The sequence below is a fragment of the Magnolia sinica genome, chromosome 10 (assembly GCF_029962835.1).
Source record: "Magnolia sinica isolate HGM2019 chromosome 10, MsV1, whole genome shotgun sequence".
Classification (NCBI taxonomy): Eukaryota; Viridiplantae; Streptophyta; class Magnoliopsida; order Magnoliales; family Magnoliaceae; genus Magnolia; species Magnolia sinica.
In genome coordinates this window covers 28,817,935-28,830,469 of record NC_080582.1, presented here as the reverse complement: position 1 = coordinate 28,830,469, position 12,535 = coordinate 28,817,935, and the positions used below count along the sequence as shown (strand labels likewise).

Here is a 12,535-nt window from a genome sequence, read left to right as displayed (position 1 = left end):
ATGGGCATAAGATGCATCATTCATACCAGGAAGTTCACAAATCCGACACCATTCAGCGAACAGATGAAAAACCTGCAGCATTTTAATGGACATCATTGAGAAAAGCAACAAATATCTATCTACCAGCTGCTTAGTGATTGTGCCCATAACAGATCATTTTGCAAATTAATGGACTGATTATATCTTTTCCCTATATCAAGCACCAAAATTTTCATGTGTGGCATGATGAACTTCTTTAACAGTTTAGGATGTGTTTTTTTTTTTTTTTGGCTACCAGCGAAAACATCTAGTTTATCAAAACATTTAGAAATCGGGTCATATGCGTACCTTTACTCCCTCAAACTACAAAACAGAACCTAAAACTAAAACACAACAATCTGACAAATCTCAATAATGTATTTACTTAACTCCATGGAACCTAAAATGACATCAACCATTCTGCGACATTTTCTGTTCTCCATAGCGGTGCTGGGAATAATCAAAGCTTAAGGGTTGCTGATAGAAGGGCGCCTGAAAAACAGCTTGTCTGAAACGCTCACAGGATTGTGCATACATCATAGCAGGGCTCGGCCAGTGAAGATAGACAGGATCCCTTGGAGGCTGGTTCGATCCAACGGTACAGAAGGGGTTCATGACTGTATTCGAGGGCCTGTAGTTCATGGAAGCTTGGGTCCCTTGCAACTGACCCAACTGGGGATAACCAGTTTTATATTGAACAAAAGGGGGATGGAGCATGGTAAATGGACCTGAGCTGAAATTTTGATTGTGCGTGAGGCTCCTAGCATACCTATAGCTTACACAAGAGTTCTACATTGAAATCCTATACTAGTAGTGCTATTTTCAAGTAAACTTGGCACATTCAAATAGTTGGCAAGACAAGAAGGGCTCATTTCCATTCCTTAGTTGTGATTTAGATTATGCTTACAAGGTGGATTGGTTGTGCTGGAAAAAAAAAATCACTAAAACTAGAACTAGATTTTGGGTCTCCCAAATGGGACTCAAATGATGTTTGGTTCCATAAGGGTAATTTTCAAATTTTCCATAATCAGGCCAGCTCTAGTAATTTATAATTGTGGGAATCCAGAGTCTTAAGGATTAAGAAATTCTAATTGTGTCCGTCTCTCAATCGGATTAGAATCAAGATCGTTTACAGTCTAGAACGATGCATCTAAATGCACAAGTTAGCTGAATTGCAAACTCGATGCGTCCCATCTAATCAGGAGGAAGAATGAAGATTAGTGATGATTACTAGCATTCAAATGAGGAAGTAGCCTATTATGTTCAATCAAAGTCAGGAGGCTGGTTCCTTTACAACAATCATAGAAAATTTCTTGCAACTAGTTACATATGGGGCCTGTCATGCTATTTGTATGGAAACCAATCATCTAGCAGGCTCACCTACCATTAAAATGGGGCAACACAAAAATCAAGCCAATCCAAGCATCAGATGGGCCACACAATAGAAAACAATGAATAACCTCCAAAAACATCAAATTCAAAAATTGACTCACCTGATGATTAGATCACCTAATTTTGAGTTTTCCCATCCTCACTCGTGGGGTGATCTGGCTGGACCGATTGATGTGTAAATACTGGCAAGGAATTCTCCTAAAAGACAACCTCAATGTAGTGCTAACAAAAAACAACAAATTCATCATATCCACATTATTTAGAATGATAATGTCAATTCAATTCTTCTTTTTTTTCCATTTGTCATTAGAAACAACCATGGCAGAGGGAGACCAAGAACTCTATTCTCTCAGCAACACATGCTGGAGTGTATAGTAATGCTGGTTTTTAAATAGTGTTTGGCCATGTTTGGATGGACTAGTGATGACGAATAGAGTTTAATCAAAGGGAAAATGACCCAAAAAGTAGTTTTGGTGCATTTTCTTATTTTGCAATTCAATTCAATAGTGCATCTAAGTAGAAAGTTCTTAAGGTAGTTGCTTTATGATGTCACTAAGCAGTTCTGTTTAAATGGGCGTAGAGCTGTGCTAATATTTGGATTGAATGCACTCATTGGGAGAAAGAAGGCAAATCAAGATCCAAAAGATACTCTTTACATAGGCAATTGGAACCCATCAAACACTCGTGCTTTCATGCAGTACATCCTCTCAAAGGGGCAAAAGATCGACTCATGGGAATTCGGTAATCATAATCACAATCTCAGCTCTTAAATTGAACAGCTCATGTCTTAATTTTTTAAAATTAAGTTCTCTCTACTTTCGCCTGTCTTCCTCACTATGATTCCGCTTCCAAAACTATCTATGCCATTGTCTGCTACAGTTGATTATAGGCAATAGTGTTGGGCAAGATACGAAGTTGGAAAATGTGGGAACTTGAATAGAAGCTAATCGGGGTTCTGCATGACCCTTTGAATATCCAACTCCATCCGCAGAACAACAGGCAAGTCACCGCGTATGAGAACAATAGGCAGTTCAATATGGCCATTGAGTTATGTCCCATTTGCATATATCATCACCAGCATTATATCTTCTGTTGTAGGCAGAAGGATTATTTTACAGCTAAAGTGAACTTCATTTTCTATTTTAAAGCAATGAACACAATAAAGAACTTCATTATGTGAAGTGTAGAACGTGAGGGAGAACTTCGATGTGCGTCCATTAGCATTCAAAGAAAAACATTGCCTAGCAATTGTCTTACAATATTACAAGTTACTATGACAGTCAAATGAAAATGGTACGTACCAAACTTCAACAAAATCAGGATGCAACAATTTAATCATGCATAGACACTTATGACCATTCATTTCCAAAGTTACCACATATTAGATGCAATAAAGGAAATAAAGTATGAAACATGGATTCGCTTGTGTATGACAGTTACACTTATACACTTAAGCATATGGGTACATGGGAAAGTGTCAACTAATTAGACAGAGAAATATCGTATAAAAGATATTTAAGGAACATTCAAACCCAGCTTATGTACATTCCTAACCTGCTCAAATTTGAAACCCCGCTCAAACTCTAACTATTATTTATAAGACATTTTAACCATCATATTCATAACCATCATATAAAAGACATTCAAAGGACATTCAAACCATCACAATGATAACCATCATATTGCATAAGTAACCATAATGTGCTCTAAAATCACATGACTATCAGGTCTCAGAACTAGCTATAATGTACTAAACAACCATCAATTCATCATATGATATCATCAACTGCACAAATATCTGCTACAATCTTCAGAATCTCTCTTCTCAGTGGCTGCAACGTCTAAGATTGCTTTACACTCAAGCGCAATCATTACAGCCATTTCAAAACCTGCCAACAGGTAAGAAGCTATGTGAAGCATATAAAGTAAGAAAGTTATAGAGAATTAGAGTAGTAAATATAAACGAGCCCTTGAGATGAGATTGAGCAAGATCTCACCGTTGAATTAACTCTTTTATTTCTTTGTACATCTTCACAACAAAAGGTCAGGTCATCCATGTTTACGCCATAGAAACTTTGGCTCTCTAAATGCCAAATAATTTCGAATCCAAAAATCTAAAAATTGGATTTGAATTTTGAATTTCTACAGTTGAGGCCTTGGGAATTTAAAAACCCAAAATGAAAGTTACCATTTTCTAGCATTGGAGAGCCAAATTCAAAGAAACAAAAACAACCAAATGCCATTTCAGAGTCGTCTTCCAGAAAGAAAGGTAAAAAAGGAAAAGAAAAGAAAAACCCACTTGAGTTCTTCGAAATATGCCAAAATAATTATCTAAAAAGAAAAAAGAAAACTGTCAATATCCAAATAGAAGAAACAAAAGAAAACAAGACCTTCACTCGATCAGCATCAGACAATGGTCTGGCTAAGACATCTTTGTTCGAGAGTTGAGTTACAAAATCAATGACTAGAAGTGGCTAAGACATCTTTGTTCGAGACCTGATTTTCTTCCTGCTTATGAAATGGGTTGGCCTTTAGTTTAGGTTTTGAAACATTGGTTTGTATATGGTGCAGATGTTGTGTTCGTGAGTCTCAGTCACAGATCTCAAACTAGTTTGAGATCATAAGAATGTTGTCCATCTGCATTAACACCTACCCTTTGACTGGTTCCAATCAACAAACCTTCTCAAATCCTAGATTGTTTGGGACAGAGAAAGGAACAACATTAAGCAAATTCCAGTTTCATATAATGGTTGTGATTTGCACAGAGTGCATCCAATCCACTTCTTTTTGGATAACTTCCAAGCATACAAAATACATATAAATGATTGTTTAACCAATAATTGCAAAAATTATTTGCTGAAGAAAAATTAGCAGATCTTTAAAAGAATGAAAAAAGAGAGAGAGAGAGAGAGAGAGAGAGAGAGAGAGAGAGAGAGAGAGAAAGAGAAAAAAGAAAGAAAGAAAGAAAAAACTCCTGAAGAAAGGTCAAAGATATTTGCAAGCATGCACCCTACCTTGTTGTTGATCATATTGAAGGACCTCAATGTTGAAAAATGGCATCTTAACATTCAGCGGTTTGAGATTATTCTTTCCATTGATATTTTCTATAATAATAAATATTATTATTATTATTTTGATAGGTAAGCTGGTTTTGAACCTGAGACCTCAATGTTGAAAAATGACATCTCTATCATTGAGCTTAAGGCTCAAACACATCTTGCCTAGCAAGAAAAGCATCAATCACCATCAAAGCTCTCCTATAAACAAAAAATAAAAATAAGGTTGATACCTGCTATAGTTGTAATGGGTTTTCTTCCTCTACCATATAGTAATGGTCATCTATCACACTAGGATTGGATTCAGATGACTATGGTCGTGCTTTTTTATGCCATTTTCGTTTAGCTGCAACCCGAAGCCTCTCCTCTCTTCTTCTTCGATATTGGTCGTCATTGCAGCAGCTGCATGGGCTGCCATTAAGGGCCTGTTTGGATGCCTGTAAGTTGGGTAAGTGGGAAGTTACTTACAGGGAAGTCACTTACAGGTAGTGTTTGGGGGAGAAAAATCACTTGTAAGTAACTTACAACCTGTAAGTCACTTACAGGTAAATCTACCAAAAAACTGCAGGGGGATGGGGGTGGGAAGTCACTTCTCTGTAAGTCACTTACGGGCTCAACGGTTAGATTTTTAAAAAGAGGGGAAGAGGGAGAAACGCACCAAAGGGGATTGAAGGTTTCGTCTCTCCATCCCAAGCACTCTCCTCCTCCCTCTCTGCAATCTCTCTTCCCCTCCTTCACTCCCTCTCTGCAATCTCTCTCCCCCTCCTTCCCTTCCTCTCCGCAATCTCTCTCCGTCTCTGCAATCTTTTCCTGCAATTACCGCCTTCCGTCTCTTCTCTCCCTAGAACGTTAGGGTTTCATCAACCCTTTTTTTTCTCTTTAAAAACGGTAGGGTTTCATCAACCCTTTTTTAATCTTTGAAAACGGTAGTGGCTTGACGTTACACGATAAGGCACGCTCACTTATACGCACCTGCGCATGTGTGCATTTTTTCACACGTGTCATGGACCTCTAATCCGAATGGTCCATGTGATGCAGCATCCCATGAAACCGTCAGGGACTAATTTTCTCCGTGATTTAAAACTCTGGTGGGCCATAGAAAAGAGAGATACAAATCAAAGTAGGAAAATGTTTTCTTTTGTTATGGCCCACCAATGTTTTAGATCAAAGTAACAGTTGGGTCATAGGAGTTTCATGGGGTTCAGCATCACGTGGACCATTCAGATTTTGGACTCAAGTCACGCGTGATGAGTTCTCAAAAAGTTCTCAAGAGAACTCTTGCCAACCTGTCCGCAGCTGAGTAATCGGCGGGAAGGGATTGAGTGCTGGGTGATGCTTAAAATACGTGGGATCCACCATGATGTATGTATTTAATCGACATCGGTCATCCATTTTAATACTTAATTTTTTAAGCCCTGAACTTGAAAATTAGCTATATCCAAAGATCGAGTGGACCACACCACAGGAAATAGTGTGAATTGAGTGTACACCGTTGAAAATTTCTGGGGGCCCACAGAAGTTATGGATTGAGCTGATTTTTTTCCCCTCATTCAGGTGTTCATGATCTTATGAACAAGTTGGATGACAAATAAAGATCACTATGGGCACTAGAGAGGTTTCAACCGTCCAAATCAGTACTTCCATTGTTTCTTGTGATACGGTCCACTTGAGCTTTGGGTATACATTTATAGTGGGGCCAACTATATTTATTTAGTGTAATAAAAGTACACAAACAACTGGGTACACAATCTGATTGCATTACTAGTAACACGGTAGTGGGTGTTACCCCTGCCGTGGGTCCACCTTAATGATGTGTTATATATCCACTCTGCCCAACCGTTTCTCCATTGGAGATTTTAGGCCCACCTTATTTGTGTTGCCGAGTTTTTCACTTAGGAAGTTTATTCTCAATGTTTAAATTGAGTTATTACTCCATATTATTGATATTTTGAATTCGTGGGCCCACTTTTATAACTCACTTGATGATTGTTTTAGCTTAATAATTATCTCAAATATTCATCTTGATGGGCTTAAGAAAATAACATATTTGATCCCATGTTTTTTTTATATGATTATAACATTTTATAACAATTCCCTAATCTAAGTTCTGCTTGATGTGAATATACAACTTTCTACCTGTAAGTAACTTACAGGTTATCCAAACAGAAAAACTAACTTACCTGTAAGTGACTTACAACTTACATCCAAACAGGTTACCTATGAGTAACTTTCACTTGTAAGTGACTTACAGGTAAGTCACTTATAACTTAAAAGAACTTACAGGCATCCAAACAGGCCCTAATGTTGGCATAAAACCTCAAAAAAAGAAAAGAAATAGTCAACCACTGCCGGTCTTCAGTACCAGCGCCAGTAGCCTCTGGATGGTGTCCCCTATTGAAAGCCTTGTCGTTCTTTCACCGCTGTGAGTAGATGCGACCATGGTCGATGACTCCATTCAATGGGTTTTATAGAACCCTTTTCTTCTCACCTACTCTTTAATGTCCTTCACACCGGGATCAAATTCAAATGACTGTGGCCGTGCATTTTTTACGCCTGCTAAGGTTGATACCTGCCCTTTTTTATTCCCTTCATAAGAATCAAGAAATAAATCTCACCTCCGTGGTACAGAGACACGCAAGGATCTGTCATTGAGCCATAGATCTGGATTTCGGGGAGAAACCCTCTGTGATTTGGGGAAGAAACCCTCTCTTTCACTAATGGATTTTCACCAGATGGGTGATGGTTGCATAACCACAAGGAAGATAGTTGCACGACCACAGAGAGAGAGAGAGAGAGAGAGAGAGAGAGAGAGAGAGAGACAGATGGGATGCGTGGGCTGTAGGAATGAGAGGGATAGAGAGAGAGAGAGAGAGAGAGAGAGAGAGAGAGTTTTGGTAGGTTACTACAGGGGAGGAGAGAAGAGGGGAGAGGGTTTTGGTAGAAAAGAGGTGGGAGAAGAAGGCGTGATGGATTTGGGGATAGGCGTGCATTTTGGACATTTGAGGAAAGGGCGCGCATTTTGGATATGGGGAAAGGGGCTTTTGGGTTTTTTTTTTAAAAATTAAATCAACGGTGGTGGGCCGTTTTGTACACGGGCGGCCACATAAAACTGTCCCTCATTTCATCTACGGTGGCGATTTGTTGTGGCCGCCTGTGATAAAAACGCCCCTAATGACTATATTTTTTGTAGTGATACCAGGTGCATAGGATGCCCATGGGTGAAATTCTCAAAACTTCCATGGTACCAAGGATCTGCTCCAACGCTGTGACCGGGTGGAAACATGAGTGCACGAGGACTTTACACCTGTAGGCCGTGACTCCCACTGTCGTGTAGTCGGTTGGATAGGGATGTGGCCTTATCCGCCTATAAGGGAGGGCATTATTAGGCTAAGTCTGACCAGCTCGTGAAATGGGTTTGCTACCGTCAGGCCTTGTTGGTGATTGGCTGTCCACAGGCAAGTAGTGAGGTCTCTTACGCTCGTTTGACTGTCCGGGTCTGTAGAGCGGCAGTCATTCAACAGTGTAATGGACCCCGGTGATTTCCTTATGACTGGAAATGTATTTGATATGTGGATTGGATATGAGCACTGGCATTACTTGCATCGCATTAGCATTGGTTGTGTAAGCCCCCTTCATGCACTGCCTTGGTATGGTGTCCAGTACTCATTGCATGGTATTCATGATAAGCCTTGGTAAGGCTAGTGATATTCTCATTGAGCATGTTCTTTCCTTGTACCTCCTACTATTCTTCTGTGCACCATTGACGCACACTTTCACCACCCTCTAAGCTTCTATAAGCTTATGCACGATTGATGCGTACAGGTGATCCTACGTAGGTGTCATAGAGCGGCAGAGCGTAGATTAGAGCTGAGCTTGAAGACCCAGTGTTGCTGACTTTTTTCTCTTTTCCTATTATCTGATGTATGTCCTTTTGGGCCTGATGTAAATTTGTAAAAGTTCAAATTCTTAGTGGATTTTGTGATGTGTGCCCTTTGTTATTCTCAGATATAATTACTGTGATATTGGGTATACGCGTATTGAAATGATTATACTGTTATGAAAATCCTCCTTGTAGAATCGCAGGATCGGAACCTGCCTCAGGAGCCGAGAATGGGGTACTACGGAGGCTGTTGCGGCCAGAACTAGCCATCAGGTTCCTTGTGAATCCGGTTACCGATTTTGGGGCATGACAGGAGTAACCCACAGGTCCCAGGATCGGAACCTGCCTCAGGAGCCGAGAATAGAGCACTACGGAGGTTGTTGCAGCCAGAACCGGCCATCGGATTCCTTGTGAGTCCGGTTACCGAGTCTGGGGTGTGACAGCTATCTTGCTTGAAAAATATCTTTTGACAAAACAACTTCCAGCTCTCATCTGTTTTTAGAAGTTTCAGATCATGAACACAGCTCTGGATGTCTGCATGTAAAGCTACGTCTCTGTTGCGAGTGCGAGTGGTAAGTATGGCCCGACTTCCGTTATTCATGTCTGGAAAGGCAGCTGCTAAAGCATCCCATGCTTCAGTCTTCCAGATATCATCTACAACCACAAAATATCTCCTCGATTGCAAATGCAAGAAAAGCTTCTCCCTCAACCGAACAATGCTTATCTGTTCTGCAATGGGAATCATAAAGCATCTCATAATGTTAAGCAAAAGACCCCTCACATCATATTCTTGAGATACATAGATCCATGCACAACAATCAAAATGCTTTTTAACATCATCATGATTATAAACTTTCCTGGTGAGAGTAGTCTTGCCCAGACCACCCATTCCAACAACAGAAATCATGCAGCGCCGCGACTCGCCCTCGATCAACCGTGCCACCAACGTTCTCATGTCTTCTTGGAAACCAACGACCTCTGTATCTTCTAGTAGAGGAGAGGTCCACCTCTGCTCTCGCAAAATTTCGCTCATGGAACTGCTTCCTTCTCCTCCTTTGCTTAGATTCTCAATGCCATAAGTCTTTCTTCTCTTAGAGATCTCAAGAAGTTTATTCTTTATCTCTTGGATATCCTTGCCTAGCTGACGCCGAGCAATTGGTTCATCACTAAAGGGAGCGAACCTCTTGATGAAACCAACTAACCCTCTTCTCCTTCCTTGTTCTATTTTAAGGACGAAGTTGTCGATGACGTCTTCCGCATTGTAAGCAGCATCTCTGACATCCGCCACCCAATTCGTCACCCTTTCATCCTTTTGTTTTGTGTCTGCATCTTTTAAGAAGGCCCACATCGACCTCAATTCTGCTTCGACCCACTCGACCTGACCACGTACTTCGTGGAGGAAGACCCCTTCATCGACAAGGAGCTCTGCAATTTTTTCTATGACAAATGAAACAACAGCCTCAGCAATCATCTTAGCCTCTCTATTCTTCTCACAAGCAAATGCACTCAATTTGTTCAGAACTCACTGAAAAGAGAGCTGGAAATGCAAGGAGAGATGTAATCGGAACTCCGGAGTCAATTACGTTGCGATCTCGACGGTGCTGCGATATTGCGGAGAGGAAGGAGGGGAATGGATTGGTGCGGCAGGTGGGCTGAGAGAGAGAGAGAGTGCGAAGAAATTGCTTGTGAAAAGGAGTTGCTTCTTGAAAGTGAGGGAAAGTCCGTTCGAAATGATGATTTATACGAAGAAGCATCCAATGGTCGATTTAGCTACATTTGTACGAAGAGGCATCCAACGGCCGGAATTGGATGCTAGGATTGGACGCGGATTACTGACACGGATTACGTCCTACCCTCGCCGGGCTCGAGCGGAACGGGTAAGAGCTTTGAGTGGCGAACATGGTGTCTCGGTGTAGCTTTGAGTGGCCAACATGATGTATTGGTCTTATCCACACCGTCTATCCATTTTTTTATTTTTTTTATATCATTCCAGGGTATAAGCTTAAATATTAGGCAGATCCAAGGCTTATCATTGAAAACTTATTAAGGCCACAGAAGTTTTGGATGCAGCTGATATTTGTGTTTTATCTTCATCCAGGTTTACCTAACCTCGTGAGTAGGTTGGATTTCACGGTAAGCCTTAGAAAAGTTTCAATAGTGGGAATCATTATAACCGCTGCTCGCTGGGGTGTGCCCAAATAGGGCCTTAGGATCTGCTTCATTTTTTAGCTTATATCCAAAGACAAAAACAATATAGAAAAAAATGGATGAACTGTGTGATTAAGCCTGCCCCATTAGGTACTATCCCCGCCTGTTCTGAGCTCGGGAGAGGCAGATACTCTGAAGGCCACTCAGGGCTACATTGATTTACGAGTTTTATCTACCTTGTCCATCCATATTTCCATATCATTTTAGATGATTAAACTTAAAATAAGGTAGATCTAAGGCTAAAGTGGACCACACCACATGAAGTAACAGTATTAAGGACGCCCGCCATTGAAACCTTCTTAGGGTCAATTGAGTCAACTATTTTCCATCCAACTTGTTGATATGGTCAATATAATTGGATGAAGCTAAAAAACAAATTTTATTTTGATCCATAACTTCTATGGTCCCTAAGAAATTTTCAACGGTAGGAATTTAATTCCAACTGCGTAATCCATTTGGGTATTGAACATTTGTTATTTTTCGCTTCATATTATTTATTTTTGGCTTCATAATGTAAAATGATATGTAAAAATGGATGAGCAAAAAAATTTCATACTTCATAATCTAAAATGATACGTAAAAATGGATGAGCGAAAAAATTTCATACATCACAGAGCCCCTCAGTTGCCCAAGGAGCCTCTGCCTGGTACTTAATCCGCGCCCGTGATTAAGACCCATACATCACGATGGCCACTTAAAGCTCTTGTCATTCCAGCTGGAGACCAGCGGGGTAAGACACAATCGGTGTCGATCCGCGGACCTTGGCAGGAACTTCCTAGTGGGAGCGGAGTGCCCATGACCCGGACACATGGGCACATAGATACATATGGGACGTGGATTACAGGTTGAGTAGCGAGACTCGCCACTGAAGTGATGTCACCAACTTCTGTGGCCCTACCATAATGTATGGTATGTTTTGTATCCACACCATTCATCCATTTGGAGAGATCATATTAGGGCATAATCCAAAAAATGAGTCAGATCCAAAGCTCGAGTGGACCCCACCACAAAAAACAATGGGGAGAGTGATGTCCACCATTAAAATATTCTAACAGCCACAAAAGTTTTTGATCAAGCTGATATTTGTGTTTTCCCTTCTTTCATGTATGCTTTAACATATGAACAGGATGGATCTCAAATAAAAATCATGGTGGACCCACGGAAAGTTTCAACGGTGGGCATCACTCTCTCCACCGTTTTGTTTTCTATGGTAGGTCCTCTCCAGCCTTTTATCTGCCTCACTCTTGGCTGAGAAATTTACGACTGTGGAACCCACCTTTCATCCATTGGATATTCTTGAAGCAATACAAACTTAACATACACACTTAGACCTCCTTGCACGGATGACAAATTCCAGGACGAAAATACCCCTCCTTTTCACAGAAACGGACTGGGTACTCCGCCTGCCACCCTCCAATGGCAGATCGTCGGTGGTCTGTGGGCCCCACCATGATGTATGCTTTTCATCCATGCTGTCTATATATTTTTCCGGATCATTTTATGGTATGAGACAAAAAATGAGGTATATCCAAATCTTAAGTGTACCACATTACAGGAAACAGTGTTGAATGAGCATCAACCATTAGAAATCCTCCCCCATCTAAGTTGGGGCCCGCTGTGATGTTTGTGAGAAATCCTCCCCGTATAAGTTCATTCATAGGCTCACAAAGACCTGAATGAAGAGGAAAAACAAATTTCTTAATAATCCAAAACTTCTGTAACCCCTAAAAGGGTTTCAATGGTAGACGTTCAATTCCTCGCTGCCTTTTACAGTGTGGTCCACTTGATAGCTAGATCTGTCTTATTTTTCACCTCAAGCCTTAATACGAGTTCGCCAAATAGATGGACGGTTTGGATATAACACATACCTCATAATGGGACCCACAAAAATCGATGGGGATTACAAAAAAAAAAAAAAAAAACGAAAATGAAGCCAGCGAGTTGGGGTTGACCGGGCCGGGACCCGGTTGACTGGGTAAGA

At 40.7% G+C, this 12,535-nt stretch overlaps 1 protein-coding gene across 1 annotated transcript; it reads right to left on the bottom strand.

The window, feature by feature from the left end:
- Positions 1-429: 429 nt before the first annotated feature.
- LOC131217463 (putative disease resistance protein At1g50180) lies at positions 430-9,817 on the bottom strand. Its single transcript, XM_058212400.1, has 2 exons — positions 8,771-9,817; positions 430-690 (listed from the first exon to the last, which is right to left on the bottom strand). Exons 1-2 carry the CDS (start codon positions 9,815-9,817, stop codon positions 430-432), a joined length of 1,308 nt encoding a protein of 435 aa, XP_058068383.1.
- Positions 9,818-12,535: the final 2,718 nt, after the last annotated feature.

What these genes read in the sequence shown, in the direction of transcription:
- LOC131217463 (XM_058212400.1), bottom strand. Translation starts at nt 9,817, where the DNA reads ATGATTGCTGAGGCTGTTGTTTCATTTGTCATAGAAAAAATTGCAGAG. An exon ending in GCTGTCACACCCCAGACTCG is followed by an intron (nt 691 to 8,770) that starts GTAACCGGACTC and finishes GGTTATCCCCAG; the next exon opens with TTGGGTCAGTTGCAAGGGAC.